At 38.9% G+C, this 25,683-nt stretch overlaps 1 protein-coding gene across 1 annotated transcript; it reads left to right on the forward strand.

The window, feature by feature from the left end:
- The first annotated feature begins 1,463 nt into the window (after positions 1-1,463).
- Positions 1,464-23,816, forward strand: LOC102787612 (inositol polyphosphate-5-phosphatase A-like). The gene is made up of 17 exons (XM_006805936.3): positions 1,464-1,620; positions 1,924-2,474; positions 10,936-10,977; positions 11,777-11,877; positions 12,156-12,243; positions 16,086-16,149; positions 16,689-16,792; positions 17,026-17,078; positions 18,260-18,379; positions 18,574-18,658; positions 18,758-18,853; positions 18,945-19,019; positions 19,317-19,390; positions 19,481-19,592; positions 20,953-21,021; positions 21,101-21,157; positions 22,210-23,816. The coding sequence occupies exons 2-16, from the start codon at positions 2,415-2,417 to the stop codon at positions 21,143-21,145; spliced, it is 1,188 nt and encodes a 395-aa protein (XP_006805999.2). The 5' UTR covers positions 1,464-1,620; positions 1,924-2,414; the 3' UTR covers positions 21,146-21,157; positions 22,210-23,816.
- The last annotated feature ends 1,867 nt before the right edge of the window (positions 23,817-25,683 follow it).

Here is a 25,683-nt window from a genome sequence, read left to right on the forward strand (position 1 = left end):
ATTGTCCCACATTAAATATTTTTTTGACAGTCTGACACATGTAACTGTGACAATTATGCAAAGAATAAACCAGGAAGGGGGGAAATATTTGCTGAGTTTCAGCACACAGTAGAGTCAGATGTCATAAGCTCACTTTTAGTCTGATACCTGCTCATGATATGCATCCGAATGACTAAAGCATTTATTCTTAAAAGTGCTGATATAGGGGATAAAACAAAAGACAGACCTGTTTTAAAGTAGATTGAATAAGAATTTTGAATGCATAAAAAAATCAAAACATCTTGATCTCATGGGTGTCGATTGATGGAAAGACAATAAACATCAGCTATTTTGGTGTCCAGACTTATGAAGATGATTGGCTCTACAAGGCCAATCAACCTATAATTTAATTATTCAGTTATTCTTACCAACTACATGGAGACATTATATTCACTTCATTTTTCATAGTTGACTATTTGCTTCCTCGCACCATTTGGTTGCCCTTTTTTACAGAATAAGAATTCATTGCAGTATTGCTATTTATGATAAAGTTTACATTTTAATCGCTTGGGTAGAAACTAATCATTAGAACATGTGTGGCTACATTGTTTACGAATTCAAGCTCTTGGAGAACTTAAAAGGGCAAAGGTTAAAGATACCTGTGAAGAAGAGCAGCAGAAGCTGTGCAGTAAAATGCTGGTTGGCACCAGGAGGACAGAATCGAATTTGAGATTATTGGAACTTGACAAAATGTGGAAAACTTGACAGTTCAGTTTTATTTATAAATCACCACAACAGTCGCCTCAAAGCACTTTACATTGTGCCCCCTTATAAAGAAGAACTTGGTGTCAGTGGGAATGAAAATCCCCCTTTTAACAGGAAGAAACCTCTAGCAGGACCAGGCTTAGGGAAGGACAGCCATCTACCATGAGGGGAGGAAGACAGGACAAAGACGCACTGTGGAAGTGAGACAGAGATGAACAACAACCACAAGGTCTGAAAACTTTCATACTGCACTGCCTCATCCAAGAATCCATGGCTGCAATAAACCACTTCTTCCTCCTTTCAGTGAGGCGTCCTTCCAAACCATTTGATTGCAATAGCTTCAAGTGGATTCGTTGATGCAGGTAAATAAAGCACACAGTGCTTGGAGGAGGAGGAGAAAGAGGAAGCAGACAGCGGCTTTCGATTGTGTAACCCATGCCTTGGTTGAGCAGCTCACTAACAACATTACGGAGTGCCAGAGTCCAACCCTGCCACATGGCACACATCCATCAACTCCAAATAAGTCTTTTATAGCTTCTGGCTCCACTGGAAACTAAGGATGGGGAAATGTTGTTATGCTGCTGTGGTAATGAAAAGATACTGGAGAAGGCGGGCTTTTCTAAAGAAAAATGACTAAAGTGGAAGTCAGGCGTCTGTTGGCACAGGACTGAACATTACAGTGTAGTTAATGGTGATAGCAGCGGGGTATAATCACTGATCATACAGCTAAGGGGAAGTGAGATTAAGGCAAGATGTACCTGTTATATAATTCGATTGTGCGCTGAAGAAAAGCAACCTGCCCCAAGTGAAAAGAAGCGCTACACAGGGAGAAGATCACTAACTTCCTGTTTTGTGTCTTCAGACAACGAGACTGTGGTACGCTGATTTGCGAGTTTAAATTCCTTTCAGGTCTTTTTTTTCAACAACAAAAACTTTATGTGGTCTATAAATTACATGTTAGGTTATAACACCTCACAAATCATTGTTGTAATACTGTAATGCTTAGTGTGGTTCAGGAGTGGTTGCGGTAAAAGCTAGCTGTTTTGTACAGCAAGTCATGTATGTATGTAAAGGTTTCTGTGACATTCAAATGCTGTGAGATTACCTCCAGGTGATTTTATTATTGAGTGCTGGTTGGCTTATCACTGATAAACTTGTATTGTATTATATTGAATACAGCAAACCAGCAGCGATCGGAGCAAATGGGCGGAGCGCCAGGAGTTCATAACGCAACACCGCCCGCTTGCAGAAGGCTCTCTGAGGGTTTGTCAGCAACAGATGCCCAGTCCAGGCTGCTTAAGAAGCCCTCTTAAGAACCTACCACTCCAATTAATCCCGAGGAGGCGGAAATCCACACGTCTGAGCGGGCAGTTACACAAACTTGTTACCTGCTACCTGACTCCACGACGAAGATGAAGACGAGCGCCTCTCTGCAGGCGTACGTTAACCGTGCGACACCGAAGCCCGCTATCAGCAAACGATTTGGACCAGAAGCGGGAAAGCGTCCGTGAGGGATAGCTGCTGGTCGCGACTCAGATTCTCTCTCAGACACTCACACACATTAAGCCTCGGTAAGCTCCTGCAGAGTTGATCGCAGGCCTGCATGAGCATCACTGGCGACGTTGCTGCTGCTACTACGGAGTTTCCTCGGGACTGCTCGCGTCGTTAACATGGAAACGTTCACCGATGTGCTGCTTGTCACCGCAAACGTCGGCTCACTCTTTGACAATGTAAGTAGAACGGCATCACAATTAAAGTCACACCATACTTAAGGTACAGTCAGAGGATTATATAAACGCTAATAGGCTTAAGTAAGCCGGTAGGAGGGTGTAGGGTAGGAGGCAAGTTTTTTTTTGTTTGTTTTTTTTTTTTTTTAAATATTGAATCGGCTACATTGCTAGCTTATATCATAGGTATAAGGATGTAAGCAGTGAGCTGAGCTCTTTTGGTACTTTATGTTTTTTTGTTTGTTGTTGGGGCTTTTCGGTAATTGACGTACATTTGCCTCGTAATGCGACGCTTTCAAGTTACCAAGCAATGTTTCCTTATCAGCTGTCAGCAGCAGAAACTGTTAATTAAAAGGAAACAGTCAAAGTTGACTCATAATTAGACAAGCTACCTGTTGGACGCGTCACGTGCCACACTGGAACGAGTGGCTGCAGCTCAGGTGGTAGAGCAGGTCACCTACAAATCGTGAAAGGTGGTGGTTCAATTCCAGTCTGCATGCCAAGTATCCTTGGCAAGATGCTAACCTCAATTCGCTCTCCGATACATCCATCGGGGTGTGAATTTTAGATAGAAAGAGCATGCTTTTCTTAATGAGGGAAGCTACTTTGAGTGCTCAGATAAAGTAGTTATATCTACCAGTCCTATAAGAACCAGTCCTTTTACCGTTTACCAAATCCTTCTGAACCTGTCTGCAACACCCAGACATGAACAATAACAACACACAGGTCAAATACATGTTGTCATTCAGAAGTGTTTTTTTTCCGTTTACAGTTATGCTTGCAATTAAATTACATATTCATACTGATAATAAATAGTGAATAGACCTCTTTAACCCTCGCCATGTTGACATGAAGTAACAAATTGCCCTTAGCCGAAAAATAGCTTTATTTGTTGTGTGGGTCAACTTTGCTTGCGAGAGACAGAGAGAGGCGTTGAAAGGCTGCTCCAACGGAACTTATTGTTTTGGAGGAAAACATGAACACAGTGTTCAGTCGAGTCTTAATAGCATACTTACAACTAGGCTCTTCAGGCACTCTTCTTGGCTGCAGTGGTTATATTTATATTTACATGCTTCCAGCTCCCGTTTTTGCTCGATGACAACTGGTACTTTTCCACTCGCCTTTTTCTCCCTCCTTGCGCTCACAGACACATAACATAAGCAGTCCATTCTCCCTGCAGCACGGACTACACTGCCTATGATGCTACATTCTTTAGAGCTATGCCTGTAGCATTCTGCCTATTAGCTTAGCACAACAACAACAACAACAACAACAACAACAAAAAGGCGCTCTCTCACCCAGGAAACACGCAGAGAGAGAGAGCGTCATCCTGTAACCATGGCAACCGTAACGCTGCCGCCTGGAACAACAGAACACAGCTGTCAAACAAAACCCAAACAGTCCTGACCCGCCACAATATGAAACAGGAAAGTACCGCCGTGTAATCCATTTATTTCAACAAAGTAACTGTATTCTAAATACCACCTTTTTAAACAGTAACTGTAACGGAATACAGTTACTCATATTTTGTATTTTAAATACGTAACGGCGGTACATGTATTCCGTCACTCCCCAACACTGCACACACATGTACAAACCTAATGATCTCCATACACACAGATGCCTACACAATGCAGTGCACAATTCACAGAACAAAACATCAAGTTGCATTGAGTGTTGGGCATAACTCATTCCAAAGTAAACTAAGGTCAGCAAAGGTTTAATAGAGGATTGCAGGTTACATAAAGTTTATAACAGATTTAGTGCAGAAGTTGATTTATTGCCAAGGATGTTAACTCATTTGAGTTAACATCCTTGGCATCCTGTCAGTCTGCAAAGGTAGCTGTGCCTTTGCAGGAGTCCTCCAGATCCTCTATGAGGGTAATGAAGTTGCTGCCTCTCAGATTACAACCATACTATTTCTCATCAATCCCAGGTGTAAAATCAGTGCTTATGATGTCACTACTGGGAAAGTGTGTTTGTTTTGTATTCAGTATTCAGTTTATAGCAGCCTTATAAAACTGCAGAGATTTAGAGCGCCATGGTAGCTCTATGAGTCTGTAACTGCCCAGTCTCACTTTTTTGCATGTGTCCAAAAACATACAGTAAAACTACCTTTTTAAACACAAGATTAAATAATTTAAACTGTAATTTAACTGTTCCAACGGGTTCCAGCTCTCTCTCTGTTTTACCTCGGCTTTGCTTAACTTTCAGGGAGGAGAGCTCTTAGACTCATGGAAATTTGGCTCAGGACCCGTTTCCGGTTGCCAGACCTTGCTCCAATGAAAACATGTCAGGTCCCATTGTGGGAGATATGTAAACAGATTAATATCTTCCACGGTGGACTTGAACTTTTCCACTTACTTAAGTTAAGCCCTCTCATTTCTATAAACAAACATTCCTAAATTATTCACCCAACTTTTGGGTGAGAGCAGGACCTGCAGCACAAGACAGAGTAAATCCTTTTCCTTTGCAGTTCTGGGCTGGCTGAGTGTCCTGTTAGAGCAGCTCAGCATATGAGACATTAAACTCTCACCGATATTTAGTGCCATCTTGGCTACCATGTTTATTACTGAGCTTGTGTAATGACTAAATATATACATATTTATATATTTTCCCTTGTATAAAAACAAATGCCTTCATTTTCAGTCATTCCCAGCTGACATAGGACGGGATGTGGTCACCACTCTGTGACAAGACCAATCAACTTAATCAGCCTGTTTAATTCAATCAATCAACCAATCAACCAATCAATCAATCAAAATTTATTTCTATAGCATATTTAAAAAGACCACAGCTTCACACAAGTGCTGCAGTGCAGATTACAACAATAGACAAAGAAAAGAGTTTAATTTCTACTATGCCTGTTGTCTGACAGTTTGCTTATTGTTCTGGTCAGAAAGAAAAAATAAAGTGTCCAACTGGTTGTTGTAAGTTTGCCTCATCCAGTTTTTAACGTTGTCACGCCTATAGAAAGTATAAATTAAAAGTATGTCAACTAAATGCAAATGTATTACAGCTGGTGGACAGAGTGTTTGGAGCAAGGCTGACGTGAGAGGAGTCCTATTGGTCATAATGGCTGAGTCGCTGTTATCCCTGGCATGCAAATGCACTATGCAAAGTCATTTCTCAGGTGCTAGGAAAAAACCTGGCCTTGCAGGAGACTGCATATTACTCTGCGCCTACTCTGGGCTGTAAATCCAGTAGTGTCACTGTAAGAAAGCACATGATCAAAGTTGGTATCAATTGGTGAACTACAAGAGTAAAGATTCTGGCAAAAGAAACAACTGTTTTATCTGGTAATACCAGCTACTAGCTATACAAGTTAACAAAACATGGCCTTAAACAACAACAACAAAATCATGGGGTGAAAACAGAATTTTATTTGATGAGATGGGTGGATCAGTATTGTCAGGGTACAGCACCTCACATGTAGCATCTAAAATATCTGCCTGCTTTTCTAAACCTGGAAGCACTGAACCTGTTTGGCTTCTTTAGCTGTGTAAAAGGCTTATCTGCTGACTTTTTTGAGTAACATTTTACTATTAAACCTGAATATCAACTATCTATGAAAAAAGACACAGACCTTCATAGATGACAAGTTGATGTTGGCTGGACTGCAACAGGTGCAGCTGTACTTGTACATGGCACAGGATAATGTTTCCAGGAAATCCCTAATGTTTATGTTAACCTGCTCAGAGTTTGAGATGACTTCCTGACTTCCATTAGCTGATATGGCAGTGCAATTTTAAATATAGAAGCTTTTCTTTGTTTTGCATTAATCTAAGGTTTCTACTTCTGTCCTTATGTCCCTTCTGTTGGGCAGCATAAATGAGCAAAAATACATCATCATTTGATCATCATTTGTGGACTCCATGTAAGAATTTGGTGGAATATTTGAAGCTGCAAGTTATGTAACTCTTAAGCATTAAAAAGAAATTGACCATTTCTGTCACATTTACTTACCCCTAGAGAGATTGTCCATATATCTTTCTTTCTTTCACTCAGTATCATATTTGATCAATAATCGCAATCTTTCAGGCATAATTGTTTTTTCATAGGACGATGAAATGAGCATTTGCAACATTAAGTCAATGGGTTTTAAAAAAACACAATGTTTTAAAGCATTTATATTTAAAGCTGAGTGGTAGAATGTGATGCCCTTCAATGCCAGATAGATCAGGCTATGGACTGTACGACTAATCTGGCACATGAAATATAAACTATTGTGAACCAAGTGCCCTGTTAGAGTCATACATAGCAGTAAAATAAAGAATAAATAATTATATAAAATAAATAATTAGTTTATTCTAACAGAGGTCTGTGACATTTTCTTGACTGCAAAATGTAAAGCAGTATATTTAAAATTAAGTGTACCCTTACTGCTTCCATAGCAATTAAGTAGGGAAGTAGCTGCCAGGTGCTGCTAACTAAATGCACTTGATTAACTGATCATCAGCAAGTGTGAGCACCTTTATAAAAGAAGACGTTCTGGCATATGTTAACAAAGACAGAAAGACACCAGCCATGATTTTGAAATGAAATGCAATGAAATTGCAAATAAAAACCTAAGATTCTTAGGTTTCAGATTCTACAAGCCTCAGTTAGAATGTTAAATGTTAAAATTCATGACAGTACAATTAAAAAAAGACTGAACAAGTATGGTTTGTTTGTGTTGCCAGGAGAAAACCTCTCTGACAAAAACATGGCAGCACAGCGTTGGTTTGCAAATTTGCATCTCATCAAACCACAAGATTTCTCAACCAATGTCCTTAAGAAAGACCAGACCAAAATGAAGATGTTTCGCCATCCACAGCTCCGTATTTGACAAAAACCAAACACAGTGTATCAGCAAAGACCTCATACAAGTTGTCATGCACGGCGGTGGAGGGATGATGATTTGGAATTCTTTTGCAGCCAGAAGTCGTTGGGGGACTTGCAGTGATTGAGCCATGAACTCTACTGTATGCAAAAGTATTCTACAGTCAAATGTGAGGCCATCTGTCTGACAGCCCAGATTGGGTCATACCGCAGGGGAATGATATGGTGGCCCTGAGAGGCCAAACGGACTGCAACTTCAGAAAACACTTGCAAAAAGAAAAATGCTGCAAAAAGAAAAATGCTGCAAAAAGAAAAACACCTGCCAAAGAAAAACGCTGCGAAAAGAAAAACTCTGCAAAAATAAAAACACATGCAAAAAGAAAAACACATGCAAAAAGAAAAACACCTGCAAAAAGAAAAACGCTGAAAAACACACAAAACACAATGGAAATGTTTCTGGGGAGACAATAACTCGACGGACCAGTTGCACGAACCAAAACATGTATGTATGGCTGTATCCCAAATCACGGTCTGCAGCCTTAAAGTACGCAGCCTTAACGGTCCCCAAGGGCAGCGTACTCAAAGACCGCTGAGGCCGGAAATGCGAGGCTTGTAGGCTTGTGAAATGGGACTGTCTAGCCTCCGTTGCGCTGCCCAGGTTGCCTAGCAACCATGATACTAACAGCTGGAAACGTTTCATACAGCTTTGTTTGACAGAAATGAAGGAGAACATATTTTGTACATTTGTTTCTACATGAGCTTTGTGTGGTTTGATAAGTATCTGAGGCTGAGACCACAGGACTGTAAAACATGATTGTTGGGCTTCATTTCTGTACTGAACAGTCATTTAAGATTAGCTAGTAAATAACAATTAGCTAATGTTGTTCATGAGACTAAAGTCATCTCACTTTGGTAATGTAAATATAATATGGCCAATATTATAGTTATTATATTAATCATTATTAGTTATTACAGCAGTGAGTTTGAACTCCGTGTCAAATACTGAGCTTCAGTAAAGATTCAAGTTGCATTTATTTATATTTCCTATCACCTTAAATCTTCACTCAAAGACAAGTATCTTTGACAGTGTATCTCTAGATGTATTATATATAAGAGACAATTTAGTAATGCCAACATTCTTTTAATATGTTGGCATTACTAAATTTGGCTCAGTGCTTACATATATGTGTAAAAAGCTGTGATAACTGTTTCTGAGTAGACTGATATATTAAATATTCCTTTATTGGGTGAGAAAATCATACCATGTCATAACTGCTTTAAGTCATACAGAATAGATATCAGAGCCTTAAACAGGCTGACTTCTGCTAAATGGGTCAAACTGGGCAGAAAGTATACAAACACATAACATCTGTATAGAATATGATGTAACACTATAGATCAACTTACCTCAGAATATATAAAGCATATAAACAATTACAGCAATATGATGCAACAAACACAGCAGTACTACTAATCCAAAATACTCAAAGCTTCATAGAACTGAAACAAACATTAATTTTCAGCTCCATTCTGCTGCTGATACATACTTTAGGTTTCTGAATATTAAACTTGTTTCTGCCTTTCATAGTGTGTAACTTGAAGGCCCTCAGTACTTTCTCCCACACTGAAAACACTGGAATGATAAAATTATTTGAACATTACCTAATAAGACTGATTCAGGACAGACAATTAGTTATGTTAAACTTTTCTAGCAGTCCTTCACAAACAGGGAACAGTCTGTCTATTCTCTCCATCTGTCAGCTGCTGCTGGCTCTTCCTCCTCCTCTTCCTCACACACTGCTGAGTTTGTCCTTGTGGATCATCAGGGGTGCAAAGCGTCACAGATGATGTGCAGCAGTGGATCCCTCAGTCTGTCCTCACTCTGGACACTTGCAGTTGTCACACATGGAAATCAAATGTGTGATAAGCTGCAGGATTCAATTTTTGCAAGTGTTTTTCTTTTTGCAGCATTTTTCTTTTTGCAAGTGTTTTTCTTTTTGCAGCATTTTTCTTTTTGCAAGTGTTTTTCTTTTTGCAGCATTTTTCTTTTTGCAAGTGTTTTTCTTTTTGCAAGTGTTTTTCGTTTTGCAGCATTTTTCTTTTTGCAGCATTTTTCTTTTTGCAAGTGTTTTTCTTTTTGCAAGTGTTTTTCTTTTTGCAGCATTTTTCTTTTTGCAGCATTTTTCTTTTTGCAAGTGTTTTTCTTTTTGCAGCATTTTTCTTTTTGCAAGTGTTTTTCTTTTTGCAGCATTTTTCTTTTTGCAGCATTTTTCTTTTTGCAAGTGTTTTTCTTTTTGCAGCATTTTTCTTTTTGCAAGTGTTTTTCTTTTTGCAGCATTTTTCTTTTTGCAGCATTTTTCTTTTTGCAGCGTTTTTCTTTTTGCAAGTGTTTTTCTTTTTGCAGCATTTTTCTTTTTGCAGCATTTTTCTTTTTGCAAGTGTTTTTCTTTTTGCAGCATTTTTCTTTTTGCAAGTGTTTTTCTTTTTGCAGCATTTTTCTTTTTGCAAGTGTTTTTCTTTTTGCAGCATTTTTCTTTTTGCAAGTGTTTTTCTTTTTGCAGCATTTTTCTTTTTGCAAGTGTTTTCTGAAGTTGCAGTCCATTTGGCCTCTCAGGGCCACCGTAGAATGAGCCTTAGCAAAGCAGCAAATCTCCACAATGATGTGAGAGACTGATAAAGTCATAAAGATAATGATTACTTTAATTTACTCCTGCTAAACGTGCTCCTACAAGATATCTACTTAGTTTCTCACACACTCGTTCTGCATTTTGCTTTCGTTTTTAACTAAATAATTCCACAGTGTAATATGTAATGTGCAGTTGTTTAAGAGGGATGGTATTTAAATAATTTTTGAACCTGCTAAGGGCCAGATGATCTATTTTTATTATGTCCCAATAAATGTCAAAACTGAGAGAGAGTGTTATTTTATTTATTTTGTTATTATATTTTATTATGACTGCAATATTTTTAGTCCTTTAGCATGAACATGTTAAATAGTTGAAGATTAGACTAACCCTGTTTCTTTAATTTGGTCTACTAATGATATAAAGCAACATTTAATATCTGTAAAACATAGTGTGTGAATGTGTGTGTGAATGGGTGGATGACTGGATATGTAAAGCGCTTTGGGGTCCTTAGGGACTAGTAAAGCACTATATAAATACAGGCCATTTACCATTTTTTTACCATATTAATTAGTGGGCATGGTAATCATGGAGCAATTCAAAAATTGATGATATCATACTTACATAATAATATCATAATATCATACACACATAATTGTCCACAATAATACTGTTATCATGGCACTGTGATAATTGAGACATTGCAATAGCAGTGATATATGATTATATCTGTGCAAGTGAGGGAGAAAATAACATTTAAAAGGAAAAAACATGAATTAAATATCTATTGTGTTGTCAGTGTTATGAGTTTCTTCTTCTTCACTGCAAATTGGTTAACCTCTGCTGCCTTTAGCCTCACGATCTCTGAAATTTAAATAGGGACATCATGTTTTCATAGATGATGAAAACGGGAAAGTAAATATTGTCCTGATGGTTCTGATTTCCAGATGTACTGAAAAAAATCTGTTGATCTGTGCCCAGATTATATATATATGTTTGTTTGTTTTTACATTTCATAGGTCGGTGAAATTCAAAGTGAATGGTTAAAACAACTGTACAAGGTAAGCTTGAGCTTCTGCATGTTGCGATAATAATATTACAGTTTTCAGAATGTGATATTTCTGTTTTGTTTTTGTTTTTTGTGGAGAGTATGGCCACTTCTAGGAAGCGAAACCTGTGTTGGTTCTGTCCACTGCTCTATTATACAGTTGTAAATACTGATAACATATCTGCAGAAGGACTAACACCGATAGTCAGTAATAGTAAACCTTCGCCTGGCCTCCATTCATAGATGTAGTGTTGAAATTCAAAACTCAAAATTCAAAAGACCTATCGAGACAAACTGAATGGTCAAATATTTAAGATGTGCTGATTGATTTGCATTGTCCACGCATTGGACATACTATGTGTATCTTGCAAATTAAGAGTCTTCCCTGGAGAGAAATCTTTAATTTTTTAAACTGGATTATATTATGAAACATTTGCAGGAACATTCTGTGGAAAACGTTAATGTTGAGGTTTTATGTTAAGAAATTACATCCTTCAAGCAGCGACATGTGAGGAGGATGATGTATAGCAGATGAAGAGGGATAGGCAGTAAGAGATGTGAGAGACATATGGTTTCATGAAGTCAGTCTGATGTGGTTACATAGATTTACGGAAGGAACTACAACTCAGCCGTGTGCATGCATGTGCGTCATCGGTGCAATCCAGTACTTAAACTGATAGCATTACCAGCCCTTCTCTAAAGGACAGTTGCCTTCATCCTGTAACAATCATTATTGACCTTCTACACCCCTCAGTGCTCTTTAGTGTAAGCATGTACGTTGCACTGAGACTGTTTGCTTTGCTTTATAACAGACTATCCAGAGCTACAAGCCACAGTTCATTGCCCTGCACTTCCAGGAGGTTGGAGGAAAGGACTACATGTTAAACATGGGCCATGCAGAAAACTTCTTCTGGTAGGATTAATATGCTGATTATAATGCATTTCGCCATTTCCATTGATTCATTGTTGTCAATGAAACAGTTCCTTATAATGTGTCAAAAAAATGAAAATTATCTACGGTTTGATGTCATTCGAGAAGCGAGAACCAGTCAAGTCATTACATCTTTATTTAAAAACATAACATTAATTGATGGTTGTATAGTTATAGTCAGAAGACTCTTAGATCGTTAGATCTGTATACAAAGAAACCTCCATTGCAGTGATCATACTTTTTTGCTCTGCTGTTACCAGGACCCTCGAGTCCAGTGAAGAAATGAAAGACTTTGACAGGTCTTGCATTTATGTGGACAACCAGTTCAAAGTAGAAGATAGCTTCACGGTAAGAAACACAAAAACGTCTCATACAGAGTAGTTGCTGTGTGTTTCCACTAGATGGAGTTCTCTTACATGTTAATGCACAATGATAACTGGATGCATTCAATGCACTCTGCTGGGGAAAATCAGAAGTTTCTGAGAGTGACGCGACACAGTGAAACAAAAAACGTGCTTACTGACTCCAGATTGCATTGCAATCTTTGATTTTATTTATTTTTTGCTGTGTTTTACTGGCATCTATTTAAAAGCGTGAGTGTAAACAAAAAAACATTATTTTAGTGTCTATGCTGCAATATGCAGAAAATAGGTTTAAATGTTAAAGACAGTTGCATATAATTGCATTTTTGCTTGATGCAATGTGCATGAAATTAAAGGATTAAAACAATCTTTAAAAGAGACTTTTTCATTTGATTCAATTTTACATGATGGATTATGCAGAAAAAATCGAATTGGGCTGAAAAGGTCTATTGCGTTATTACATATTCAGGTTGTGTGTCATGTTTTTTAAAAGTAACTAAGTAATAAAGTTACTAATTACTTTTGAAAATAAGTAACCAGTAAAGTAACAGGATTACTTTCTTGGACAAGTAATTAGTCATTATTAACTAATTACTATTTTCAAGTAACTTGACCAACACTGGTTGCCACAGACTGCCCAAACAAACTTTTCTGTGAGTCTAACTGTTATTCTGATCATCATGTTAAAGATCAGGACATTGCAAATAAAATCTGCTGAAATCTGAACATACTATAGTAGTACTTCCTAGCTGGAGTCAGTTTTCAGTTCACTGCAGAATGTTAGATGTGCAAAACAACAGCCTTGTGTAAGTGACATTGATCTCAAAGATGAAGCACAAAACAGAGCTAAAGTTGTTGCACAATATGAGCACAGGGAGAGGAGGTGCTCTTAAAGACGGGTCTGTTAAATCTCATGCTGCTCCCGGCATTTCTTAATGTCATGAGCTGAATCCTTGGTCTTTTGTTGGAATGCTGTTCAGTCACAGATTAAGCCTCATCGTCCACACCTTTCATGAAAGACGTTTTCTGTATGCACCTTCTTTTTTATTGTCCTATTACAAACAAGCTTTTAATATCTTTCTTAGAAAGTAATGAAAATGATTTCTTAAAGTTCATAGTGGCTCTTAACTGGTTCAACAGTATTAGTTTCCTAGAAACTTTGCCCCTAGCTGGAAGTGCAAAAGTTGTGACTCACCCCTCATTTTTTTTATTTCACTTTCGAGGAACCAGACTTTCTTGTAATTTTTTAAAAGTTGTTTGAGCAATAGTTCTCCAGGTTTTCTGACGAGCTTTTAAAGTTTTTCTTTAACCACTGGCTGCTTTTTTGCTTATTTTCAGGCCAGTCAGGGCAATGTTTTTGTTTTGTTCTTTTGTTAAGCTTCTTAACACTGGCCTATGAATCATTCAAGATTTTAAAAAGCCATGAAATTCAAGGGATAAGCCCGTGTTATGTCAACACATAACAGACAGCTTAGCAAAGAACCGTTTTTAAATTGTAACTTTAGGCACTTTGTTACTAGCAGCCTGTTGCAATCATACTATTTGTTTCTATTTTTGTATCAACAAGTTGATTCCGAAAAAGCTCGGCATACTTTGTAGAGAGGAAACTGAACAAGTAGAAGAGTCAGGCAAAAAATCTATATACAGCAGATCAACAGCATCTGAAAGTCAAATCATTTAATGTTATTTATATAGCTCTAAATCACAACAAGAGTTGCCTCAAAGCCCATATATTGTAAGGTAAAGACCTTACCTTGCTTCAAATGGATATGTCAGTATGTACAGAGGTCAGAAGAGAAGAACAACAGTGAGTGTCTACTGCATCTGTAAACCAGGGGGAGGCTGGAACTGCATTTTGGCCAGTGGTGTTGGACAGATTTTGGGCTTCTGCATTACTGAAGCAGTGTGAGATCATCTTGACAGAGAGCAAAACAAAAGGCAGCCAACATCCAAAGAAGAGCTTTGAATATCCTTCAAGAAGCCTGAAAAACTATTCCTGAAAACTACCTAAAAAAAACCCACAAGAAAGCTTGTCTAAGAGAGTTCAGGCTGTACTGAAGAATAGAGGCGCTCACACCAAATATTCACTTTCAAGCTGTTTGAATTGTTCAACCTGTTTTTTCCATGCATGTTTGCACATTTTTCAATAAATTGCAGTGCCTTTTTCCCACTTTCTTAGCAAAATGGAAAGAAAGGACAGTCAGCTCAAGACTTTTGCACAGTAGAGTGTTTTTTAAAGTATTAACCCGCACTCCTCCCAGGTGATACCCTCACGCTGAACGTTTGACAGTAGGGGTCAATGGCTGCATCTGTAGACTGAAGGTGCGTGAAGTAAAAAAGGGGAAACTCAATGGCCAGGTGAGAGTAGAGACAGGCCAAAGTCAATACATTTAACTCTAGATTAAAACTATTGATCCCAGCCTATTTGTACACAATAAATAAAGTGTGTTGGGGGGCTGAAGACAGCTGGGACTAAGTTTCCTCTGCACTTGAGTGTTTGCACCCCCCGCTGTTTGCCCTGGGAGGGTTGCAGCCACCCCACCCCACCTAATGCCTCATTCTCATTTCGTCGGTGCCACCTGCATTGATTTTCAATTTGTTTCCCCTTGGCTGCGATCATCAGTTATACGGCCATGAGAGAATTTGGGGAGGGGTGGTGGGTTCTCTTTTCAGAGGGGTTGCAGAAGCAGAGGGGACAGACTTGCATGAATTCCCAGTACAAATGGTGTTTTGATAAAAAATCACTTGTAAGTCAATATTTTTTTATTAAACTGTGCACAAACCTGATTGATGAAGATAGGTGTTTGGCAGAGTATGTGGAGGAAAACGAGGAGGGAAATGTGCCTCTGTGTGCGCCGACGTGTGTGCACATGCTTTCCAGTATATAACATTGTTACTAATCTAGCATAAACAAAGCGAAAAGGGTTGGCCATCTCATGTTTTATGAATTGTTAGAGTACATTTCTAATGTCCCAATTTTGTGAAAAAAAAAGTGCCAACATAACTTCAGTGGGATCTGACTTCCTTCCTGAGTCTACAAGCTGCTATACAAGTTAAGGACAATGTCAGACTCAGTTAAATAACTCATTGCTTAAATCTTCATTCAGACAAGTTGGTCACCAACTGCAGTTCGCTGGAGTCAAACACAGAGACATATCTAATTTTATTTATTGTGGACAACTTTGGCACTGAAGATAAATGAATTCTTCAGGGAGAAATTTCTCATGTAGCGGCTGGATTTGTGTGTGTGTGTGTGTGTGTGTGTGTGTGTGTGTGTGTGTGTGTGTGTGTGTGTGTGTGTTTGGGGGGTGTCTGTCACCGCAGTCTGTCACGCCCTGAGCCCTCTTGAGTGCCGGCTGATTTTTCTTCAGCTCCCAGTTTGCAGCAGCGGTGTTGGCAGACAGCGGGCTCACTGCTTAATACCTTTTAAATGGTTTTAATTTTCTGTCTTTATTGATTTCACGGGCCGCGATTAATCAGATCAGTGGAGCAGGCAGTTAGTACATTAAAAATTGTCAGCCCCACGTCAGGGATGATTGGGTACTGAAGTGTGCGTGTCTCAGAAGCAGCGCGTGGATGTGCTGTGCAGTTATACATCCTCTTGGAAATACTTTATTACTTAAAGTTTGCCATCTTTTTGGAGAGTAACAATGCACTGTGTCATACATTCCCAATGCACAAAGCATACCATGTGTTCTTGCTTTCTTTGAAGAGGATCAATGAAACCAAAAGCCTCTGCAGAACGATTAAAAGTCCAGTTTCACTATGATTTTTTTGAAGTGGTTTACCTAAAACTGATTGTAACTGCTATATCTTTTCTATCCACAGGCTTTGGGGAGCATGTACTTCATCCACAAGACACTGAAAAATATACAACAGTATGACTTTCATGGTAAAAAAACACAACGTTTACATGGATTTCCTATTTCATCATTCATCATGTTGTGCTAAATTTAGTTTCTTTTCCAAACAACGTCTTGAAACGCACCAATGGTTATTACTCAATGCATTGTTTTGATAGAATCCTCCCTCCTTTGGTGCAGTCGGTTGTGCTGTTGCAAAACCCTTGTCGGTGTTTAATTGTTGGACATTTCTCTGGCAAACTGTGCTGGCAGTTTGAAGGCTACGTCTCCTATTTGCAAAGAACTCGAATTTAAAGTGGAGCTGCTATTTTGCTGTTGCATAGTCCAGTCACGTTAGACGTGAAAAAGCTCCTCAGAAAAGCTTATGGAAGGACCATAAACATCCCGAAGCTGCCACTCGCTGCGTGGCCCGAAACGATTGTTGTTCACCGAACACAGTCTAATGGCCCGCTTATAGATTTGCTCATCATGTATGCCCCTCTGATGAGGTTAACACCAGTTTATTGATTGCTGTTTGCATGTTTTCTCACTCTTTTACATGTCACCTCCTTGGCTCTGCCTCTCACAGTTAAGAATTTTAAAGCAGTGCTGGAGAAGAACAGGTATATGGGCTCTCTGGACAGGGTCACCACCGTGGAGAAAGAAAAATTCCCAAAGAATTTCTGGCCTGATGTGAGTATGTATGCATGACTGTGCATCTGGGTATGCCTGTCGGGAGGGGCAAACATAGGCCAAAGGAGATGTTGGGACAAATGAGTCTACTGGGGCTTTCGGGGGGCCGTCTGCCTGCTCTGACAGGGTGATGAGACAAATTATGTGCAAGAATCAATAATTATCAATTTAGCCCTTTAAAGACACAGCTCACTGCTGTTTAGTGACTCACTCCAGTTTTTCCTCTGTTGCAGTTCAAGTGGTCCAGAAAGGGCTTCATGAGGACCCGCTGGATTATACACAACCAGTACGTAACAAACCTTCACCGTGATGCACCAGCAGGGTTGAACACACTTTCATGTGTGGCTGTTTGGTGACGTTTTTGGAAAAATACATTTACAATAAAAACAACACCCTTGGGAAGAAATATGTAGCCTGTTTTTAAAAGATTGGAAAAGCAGCGTAGAAGATTGTTATGAGCCCAAAGTCCTTGACTGACTGTCAAAGTTAAATAAATAAAAAAATGTCCCGTGGGTCAATGTTCAGATAAGACATCACATCAGAAGGCTGGGTATACATTTCACTGATAGGACCTAATCTTTGATAATAATTTAAAAAAATGTTATTAAATCATATTTGGTATGTCCACATTGGCTTTGTCCATCTTTTACAGTATTTGGTATCAGTATGTTTAAGCTCCTACAATATGGAACCATAACTGCTGGAGTTAAAGCAACTGTTAGCCACTATGTCATACTTGTTTTTAAAGCATGCTTCGGCATCCCTCAGTAAACTGAAGGTCAAATATTGTAGTTCCTTGAAGACAAGCAAATAAAATTTTACTCAGTAAACATCTAAGAGGACATTTAAAACCAACTTTGATCTATCAAAGCTGATATAAAACAAACAGTAAGGCTCACATTCAGCTGCTCCGATGACCTTGTGGTTTCTTATCATCCAGTTATTAATGTCTTCTGGGTTTTGTTTTGACAAAAATGTCCTCTTTAGTTCACTGGTTACACTCACAGAATATAAATAATTAATTTAATGCGGTGCTCTGTTGGGAGCTTAGACTCGGCATGTTATAGGAGGGTGAGCAGGGTTTTAATTTAATAGTAGTAGTCAGTATTTGCTCTGCTGTGTTGTTACCTTGGGACTGGAACAACAGGAGCTCAAAATCTAATGTACCACAGCATCATACTGTGAGTCAACACAGCTCATTTGTGAGATGCTCATTAATTGCTTTCTGGTGACAGCCTAAGAAAAGGAGCCAGTGAACTGCACTTGTTTGTAGACTGAACATTAACCCAAGTGTGCTCACTGATAAGAAAGCTCCTGTAAATGACACCTGTTATTTCACACACAGACTCACATACACACCTATCTGATGTCAGGCTTTGGAGTTATCGGATTGTTTCCTGTTATTTTCCCCTCCATCTGCCACAACTCACCTTCTTTTGCCTGTGTGTGTCGGGGTTGTTTTCACAGAGGTCTAGACCTGGTAAATGTCCACCTGTTCCATGATGCCTCTAACCTCATTGCCTGCAACTCCAGTCCTTCCATTTACTCAGCCAACCGCAATAACGCTCTCAGATATGTCATCAGCAGGTGAGACTAGCAGCTGCACGCTACTGTATGAAAACATAATATTCAAAATCTGCTATCATGTAGCTCCTCTTATCCAGTGAATTAGGATTTTAACAGAATCAAGAGAAACATGAATTTCCACACATACAAAGTACATTGGGATCAAGAATTAAAACCCTGTGTTATGACTTAAGGTAGTAATTTTATTTTTCCAGGATATCAGACAGTCGGCAAACCGTGCTGCCTTTCTTTGTGTTTGGAGATTTCAACTTCCGTCTGGATACACTTAGTCTGGTCCAGGTATTCAACAGCATTCATTTTTCCCAAAGTTCAAGTGTTGCAATCGTGTACCAGTCTGTAATTTTGACATAAACCCTCTCGTTTGTGTTTTTTGACCAGGATTTGTCCACTGCTGCTGATGTGCAGACAGTGAAGAAGGACAGCAGTAACGAAGTGCAGAGAATCATATATGAAGAAAAGGATAACGACCACCAGGTGATTGAAACGAGAGAATCTTGTTTAAAAAAAGAAAAGCCAGAATTATCTGCTTCAAAAGTCACTTTCTCTGCCTCCTTTTCACCTCTAGGTTCTGCTTCGAATTGAGGAGAAGCTTTTCGCCTACCTGCACCAGGCGGTTTTCAGAGAGGACAATGGCAGAGCAGTAAGAACACAATCTCACCTTTCACCCATAAAGATATCATCAGTTGCACTACTGAGAAATTCAAGGGAAACTTAGTTTGACCTGTCTTCAGAGATTTTAGATTAGATTTGATTTTAGATTCCATCAGCAGGAATACTTCATAGAAATGACAGCACAGTAAACACAAAAAGGGAGAAACATTAGTAGCAGTAACCCAAATTATCCCCCATGTTAAATCTGCACTCGCTCACATCATGCTTGTTTTTCATGTGTTGACGTTTGTAGTCATTTGTAACCATAATGGCTTCTGTCCCTCAGCTTTTGAAGTATGACAAAGAAGTTGCAGCCTTCCATGATGTCATCAGGGAAGAGGACATCATGTTTCCACCAAGGTACGACCTGTAACTCTGCTACTTGCTGCAAATTTCTGCCATTTACTTTTCATGCTTTAAGAATTTGTTCCCCTCTCGTCTTGTGCTCAGCTACCCATACAGTGAAGAGCATGCTAAACCAACCCAGTACATGAACACTCGCTGTCCTGCCTGGTGTGATCGCATCCTTATGTCACATACAGCCCAAGATTTAATCCACAGGGTGAGTCTTTGTCACGCTTGTTGTTTGTCATTTTACATCCACACAATCTCAGATATAATCTCTGCTAATTGATAATACTATACACAGAGATTATTAAAGGGTCATATTTACCAAAAGTATATTTGTTTTCAGATAAGATCAGAAAGCACCCAGTAGCAGATCCATGCTACTTTTGCCATGTTAGTTATACAGCTTTGATTTGTAGAATCACATTATTTTTTGATGACAAACACAATTTGATGTAATATGTGAAGAGACTGAAGAAGTCACTTGGATGAGTGACGAAACATTTCTCCCAGAAAACGCTACGTCCAGATGAACAGAATCAACTTTTGGAGATTTATTTTCCTGGATGATTGAGAATGCATCAAGACGATGTAATATGTGAGTTAGCATGACATGTTAAGGAAGCTCTTTAGCAAGCTAGCCAACCAACATATCCACAACAAATGTGTTTCTAGCAATAACATTAGTTCACAGCATTTTAAGGTTAACCAATTATGCTGCATGACTCTGACTCTGGTTAGTTCGTAAACCTTTGCTGATAGTGACGGGTTAATTTATCAGCCGGAGCAGCTCTAGGGTTTTAAATAAATTAGCTAAGACGATCTATTTAAGATAGTGTTTCGCTACAATATGTAGCTTGCAGTTTGTCTGTTTTTGCAGGAAGGCTAATGTTAGCTAACAGATGGTGATGCCTGTGTTTGCAAAAAGACTTCTTTTCCTGTAGAAGTCTGTGAGCCAAAGTCTGTAAAAGTCCTCCTGAGTTTTTGGGATTGTTCTGGATCATATTTTGAAATTGAGGATTAACTTTGGTGTAAAACTACATCTTCATTGCATAAGAAGTTGTCAATCACAAGTCATTAGACAACGGGCTTCGCATACTTTTCTTTCTTGTCTTGTTTGTGATGGCGTCTGTGTTGTGTGGGAGATAGTCGTTAGCTGAAGTTAGTGGGCTCTGGTTCTAAAATAATGTTGGCTGGTCTTACACACCGTTGGCACAGCATGCAAGCAGAGCATGGACGTCACTTTCTTCTGATTTTACTAGAAAATTAAGACTTTTACAAATAAATCAGCACACAGGATGTTAGAGGACACACAGAAAGTCAGGGAGGATCAATTTTTTTAATACTACATGACACTTCACTCACACTGCCAATTTAAAAAAGTATTTACCTGGACACGGTTTTACATTCGTGCACACATACTGTATAACCTTTAATAGGTAAGGTGATGTCCACTATGAACATAATCCAGCCCACACAAATGTGATACTCAAAATTTAACTTAATATAATTTAAGAAGAATCTGTTTGTTATGTTTACATATAAATGATCTTCAAGTTCATTCTTCTTTTCAGAGAGACGATGGTGAGAAGAGTGTCGTTTACAACACAATGGGTCCTAATGTCTGTATGGGAGATCATAAGGTAACAGATTACATAAGCAGTGTGTTGTGAACATCAGCCATGTGGACTGACTCTGATGTGTTTTGTTTTTCTTCTGTAGCCTGTGTTCTTGTCCTTCTCACTGAAGACAAATGACCACATCTGATACTTCTAAATGGTAAGAAGTTTCACTAAGTGTGTGTGTTCTGTACTGCATGTGCAAGTGCAGCTGAGTCGATGTGGTAATTCCAGTGAATGGATTCAGTGTGAGAGAGTGAGCACAGTAATCTTTCTCTGGTCCCTGGAGAGCCATAACCCTACTGGCCCAGTGGAGTCAGGATATGAACTAAGAGTAATGCGTGCGGGACATAAGAGATCCTTTGTGCACATCGTAGTTGGAGTGCAGGCGATCTGCACTCTCGCTGATCTATGTCTATTGAATCCTCTTCGCTGTCACTGTGGCTACATATTAGGTGTAATGCTGGCCTGCTTTTCATTAATTACCACATGGATGGCTGGCCGGAGACACATTCATTGTGCGGGGCAGCATATTGGCATTTTTATGGCCATGATTTTGTTTTGCTGCCATTTCAATTTATTTTTTTAAGGAAGTACTGCCTTTTCATGATTGTCCTTCTTCAGAAAGCTGCAAAATGATGAGATCCACACAATGGGAGTGCTTGAAGAGGCTACAACCATCACCTTTTTTGTTTTTGACATTTCAAAGCATATGAAAGGTTTAGCCTACCGCTAGTACTTTGAGGCTACATTTTAGCTCTTGCAAGGTGTGCTTTTTATGCAACCATTTACATTTCAAATGATACTAAAAATCATAGAGTTAATTTTACCTCATTGACCTGAGAAATGGCTTTTGCAGGAGAGTCAGTCTTATGTACGCTAATTTAGACTTGATTTGCTTACAATAGCATTTAGATGTCTGAACCCACTGTGTCCTGTATTTGCACTGTAATCCACACTGGTTAAACAGTTCTGTGGCTGAAGATCTGGTGGTGGAGCAGGTCGTCTACTGGTCAGTAGATTGATCCCCGACTCCTCCAGTCCACATGCTGAAGTACCCTTGGCCGAGATGCTAAACCCCGAGTTGCCCCAATGTAGCCACCAGAGTGTGTTAGCTGTGTGAATGTGTGTGTGCACAACAATGTGTGTGTGAACAACAATTAGAAAGGGTTTTCAGTGCTCATTTACAAAGTGTGTTTCTGTCTGCTGCAGGTCTGTAACCACAGCATCCTCAGAGGCTGATCAGTGTGATTGTTCTCCACTACAACCGTCCCATCAGCCACCAAAAATAAGCCAGCGTTTCACTCAGCCTCAGCTAAGCTCCCTGCCACACACTGCTGACCACAGATCTCGTATCATGTAACCCAGATTTATCAAGACGTGTCAAGAGTTTTTGAGAGTTGTTCCTGTTCACCGCTTCCTCTGGGATTTTTTAAAAGTCCCCTCTACCCGAAACCTCAGAGTCACCAGGGATAATGCTGCAAATCCTACCTGCAGCTGCACATTCATGAGACACATCAAGAATTTTTAAAATTATTTTTAGCTCAATTGATTGTATTTCATGTTTTTTCAATGCCGTCCATTTTACAGGCAGTGTCGAAAATTACCAAACTTTGTATGAATGTCAATTTACTCATTTCTTACTGGCCCTAACTAAAGGCATTTTATTCTAAAACACCCAACTTAAGCAACAATTAACAAAAGATTCGGGAGAGGACTGGGTATAATATGAGCCACAGTTTGTGTAGTAGTGGTGTCTTGAAAAGGGAAATATCAAACCCTCGTGGTCATGTGTGCACGCTTTTAGTTTGTTTTTTTATGCTCTATTTAGTACATGCATCTTTGCTTTGCCATCACCATAGCATTTTTTAAATGACGAGGGAAGCACAGCTGTCTTTGCTTCCAGGTGTCATGTGTGAATGATCTCCGCTGATAAAACAGGATTTGTGACAGATTTCCTACTTTTTTCATACAGGTTGCTACTTCATACACATCAGCTCCAGTCATGACAGATTGGATTTTTAATAGTGGTGTTATGATGAAATGAAAGTAGACAGGCAAAAGAAAAAAAGGCCAGTAACATTTTAGCAGCAGTGGTGAGAGCTGAATGGATTACCGCCAGCATCCAAAATGAACTTGTGTATCTCTCTTATTTCCCGAGCTGTATTATACACATTATACCAAGTGCTTTATTACCTTGACTTTGCATTTCTTCTCCGATTAATTTGAGCTGTCCTCCTCCAGTTTACTATGCAGGATGTCTGGTCAGACTTCACCCTGCTGCGGTCGGCGTCAGCTGTATTTCATTGCCAAAAAGAATCACGCTGTAGTTATGCTGTAGTGTGTGCGTCTGTTTTGATTACCTGGCATCAAATAAATTACATTAAAAAAAACAAATCCTGTGCATAATCACATCTGTGTACCCACACTCAACAGAGGGGGCGCTGTTTGCTTTTGAATTATTGCATTTATCTTTGATCCTTGTCTCTTACTGCAGCACCAGTGTAGTAATATCATGTGTGAGTTAACAAGGCTTTGGCAATTTTGACTAATTGATTCTGTTTAAAGTGTGTTTGTTGCTTTTTGGGTGTTTTATGGGAGAGCATTTTCCTATGTTCATCACAAAAATGCTTTTTTGATGCCCAGATTCAGAACTTTGGCACGATGTTTGTAAAGTGTGACTGTAGCCTCATCGCAACGAGAAAGAGCAACGCAAATGTCTGTTTGTGATAAATGCTTTGTCACAGGAGTGGAGCTGGTTGTAAACACTACATTTGTGATATTTCACTTTTGTAAATAAAGTATCACCCTTTGTTGCACTTTTGTTTTTTGTTTTTGGGGGTTTACAATCAAGTCACGCCTCTTATGGGAAAGCAAAGGTTGTAAACTATGTAAATGACCTCATTTCCCGAGAGCAGTTAACCCTGACAGGGTAGGTAATGATCTGTGTACCAAGTTACTTTTTTTATGACTTTAATGACTAAAAATATTATAAATAAACTATATTCTCACTTATATTTGTATATATATATTTTTGTGTTGATCACATTAAAATAAATGTCAGATCATGTCAAATTTAGCCTGTCCAAGTAACACAAGCTTTACATTAGTGTCTGTGTGTGTTATTGCATTTAGTTACTGTAATAAAATTGTGGTTACTTTGAGTCAGAAGAGCAAAATGACAGCTAAAACAGAGGAAATATTAAACCTGCGCTTCAGACTGAGAATCGCAGTCATGATTCTTTCTTTTGTCACGTTGTGTTGATGCAGCAGTTGGACTCAGATCCAGATTTAAGTCCAGATTAAACAACAAAACAAAAAACAAAACAAAAAAAACAGATAATATCAGTAACAGAGGAGACCAAAATATGTTTTTCAGAATAAAAGACTTGGACCCACCCCCGTCACTTTGACACTCAGATAAGAACAATCACATTTTTGACTGTTCATGCACGTGACTGATGTGAGGCTGAGCATGTAGGAGTTAGGTATTTTGTACTGGCACACTGAGGTGTGAGAGGAGCTGGTCGGACTGGTTAGCAATGCAGCGAACAAGCTCCAATTGAAAAATGAAATTTAAAGAAGGAATTGTCTCACCCACACATGAAGTCTGAACTTGTGTGCCAGACCAAAACACATCTTTCTTAACACTTGCAAGAACAACTACCTTTTTTTCAGACTTTTCTTTGAAGCAAAATGTGATTGTCTTAGCGGCGTTCCCCTGCTTTTGTTCTGACACAGTCATCAGACCTTATATCCTGTCAGCTGGATAAACCACAGCCAGCTTCAAGTCACTGAGCCTAGAAGGTGACCAAGCATCTCTGCTGGTATTGATTTGAAGTTGAAATGGGTTGCAGAGGTCATTGTCTTCAATTAAGCCCCACCAAACTAGTAAATCACACTAGAATTGACCTTTGACCTTCTTTAGCTTTTGTGCCTTTGCTTTGGCCCCTTTAACCAGCTACCACATCAGCATAACTCAAGACCCAAATTGTCTACATTTAAGTTTGATTTTTCACATTACAAAAGACAAAAAAGACATGTCTGATAAATAATTAATAATAATTTAATGTGCACGGTAATTTTTTTTTATATCATACACCTTGATATTTTTACAGCATGTTTAAAAAGCAAGTATGAGTACAAAGCAAAGTCAAAGACTTGGATTTGAGCCAACTTCAAGCTAAAATGTAATTAAAGCAAACAAACTGTAGACTATTAAAACACTTCACAGCATGTCAGCACTGTCTGCTTACCTTTTATTGTTCCGGCCACACCCCCACCCCCACTTCTAAAAAGTCTACATTTCTAGTTTGTTGGCCCGCATGAAACCGTATACGTTAGAATGCGTGTGATATGATCCGCATTCTCTTCTCTGGCCTTTTTGAAACCATCACGGAAAATCTCCTTGTTCTGGGAAATTATACTCAAAAGTAAATTCAGAAAATTCAAACTGCCTTTTAATTTTAGCGTCTACTTTAGGGATAAAGGCTCTGTGATCTTAGTGTTTTATGGTATATAGAGTTTACTAAAGCATTTAGACAGCATTATGCAAGTCACACAAGGATTTAGAAGAGCTTTATTTTGAAATACGCATAACTGAAAACGACCCAGCTGTTCAAAATTGGAGTGCAGGAATAACTTAAGGTTACTTTCTGTGACATAAGTAACTGTGTAACAAGCCAG

This window comes from Neolamprologus brichardi, chromosome 12 (assembly GCF_056152115.1).
Source record: "Neolamprologus brichardi isolate AB-2024 chromosome 12, ASM5615211v1, whole genome shotgun sequence".
Taxonomy (NCBI): domain Eukaryota; kingdom Metazoa; phylum Chordata; class Actinopteri; order Cichliformes; family Cichlidae; genus Neolamprologus; species Neolamprologus brichardi.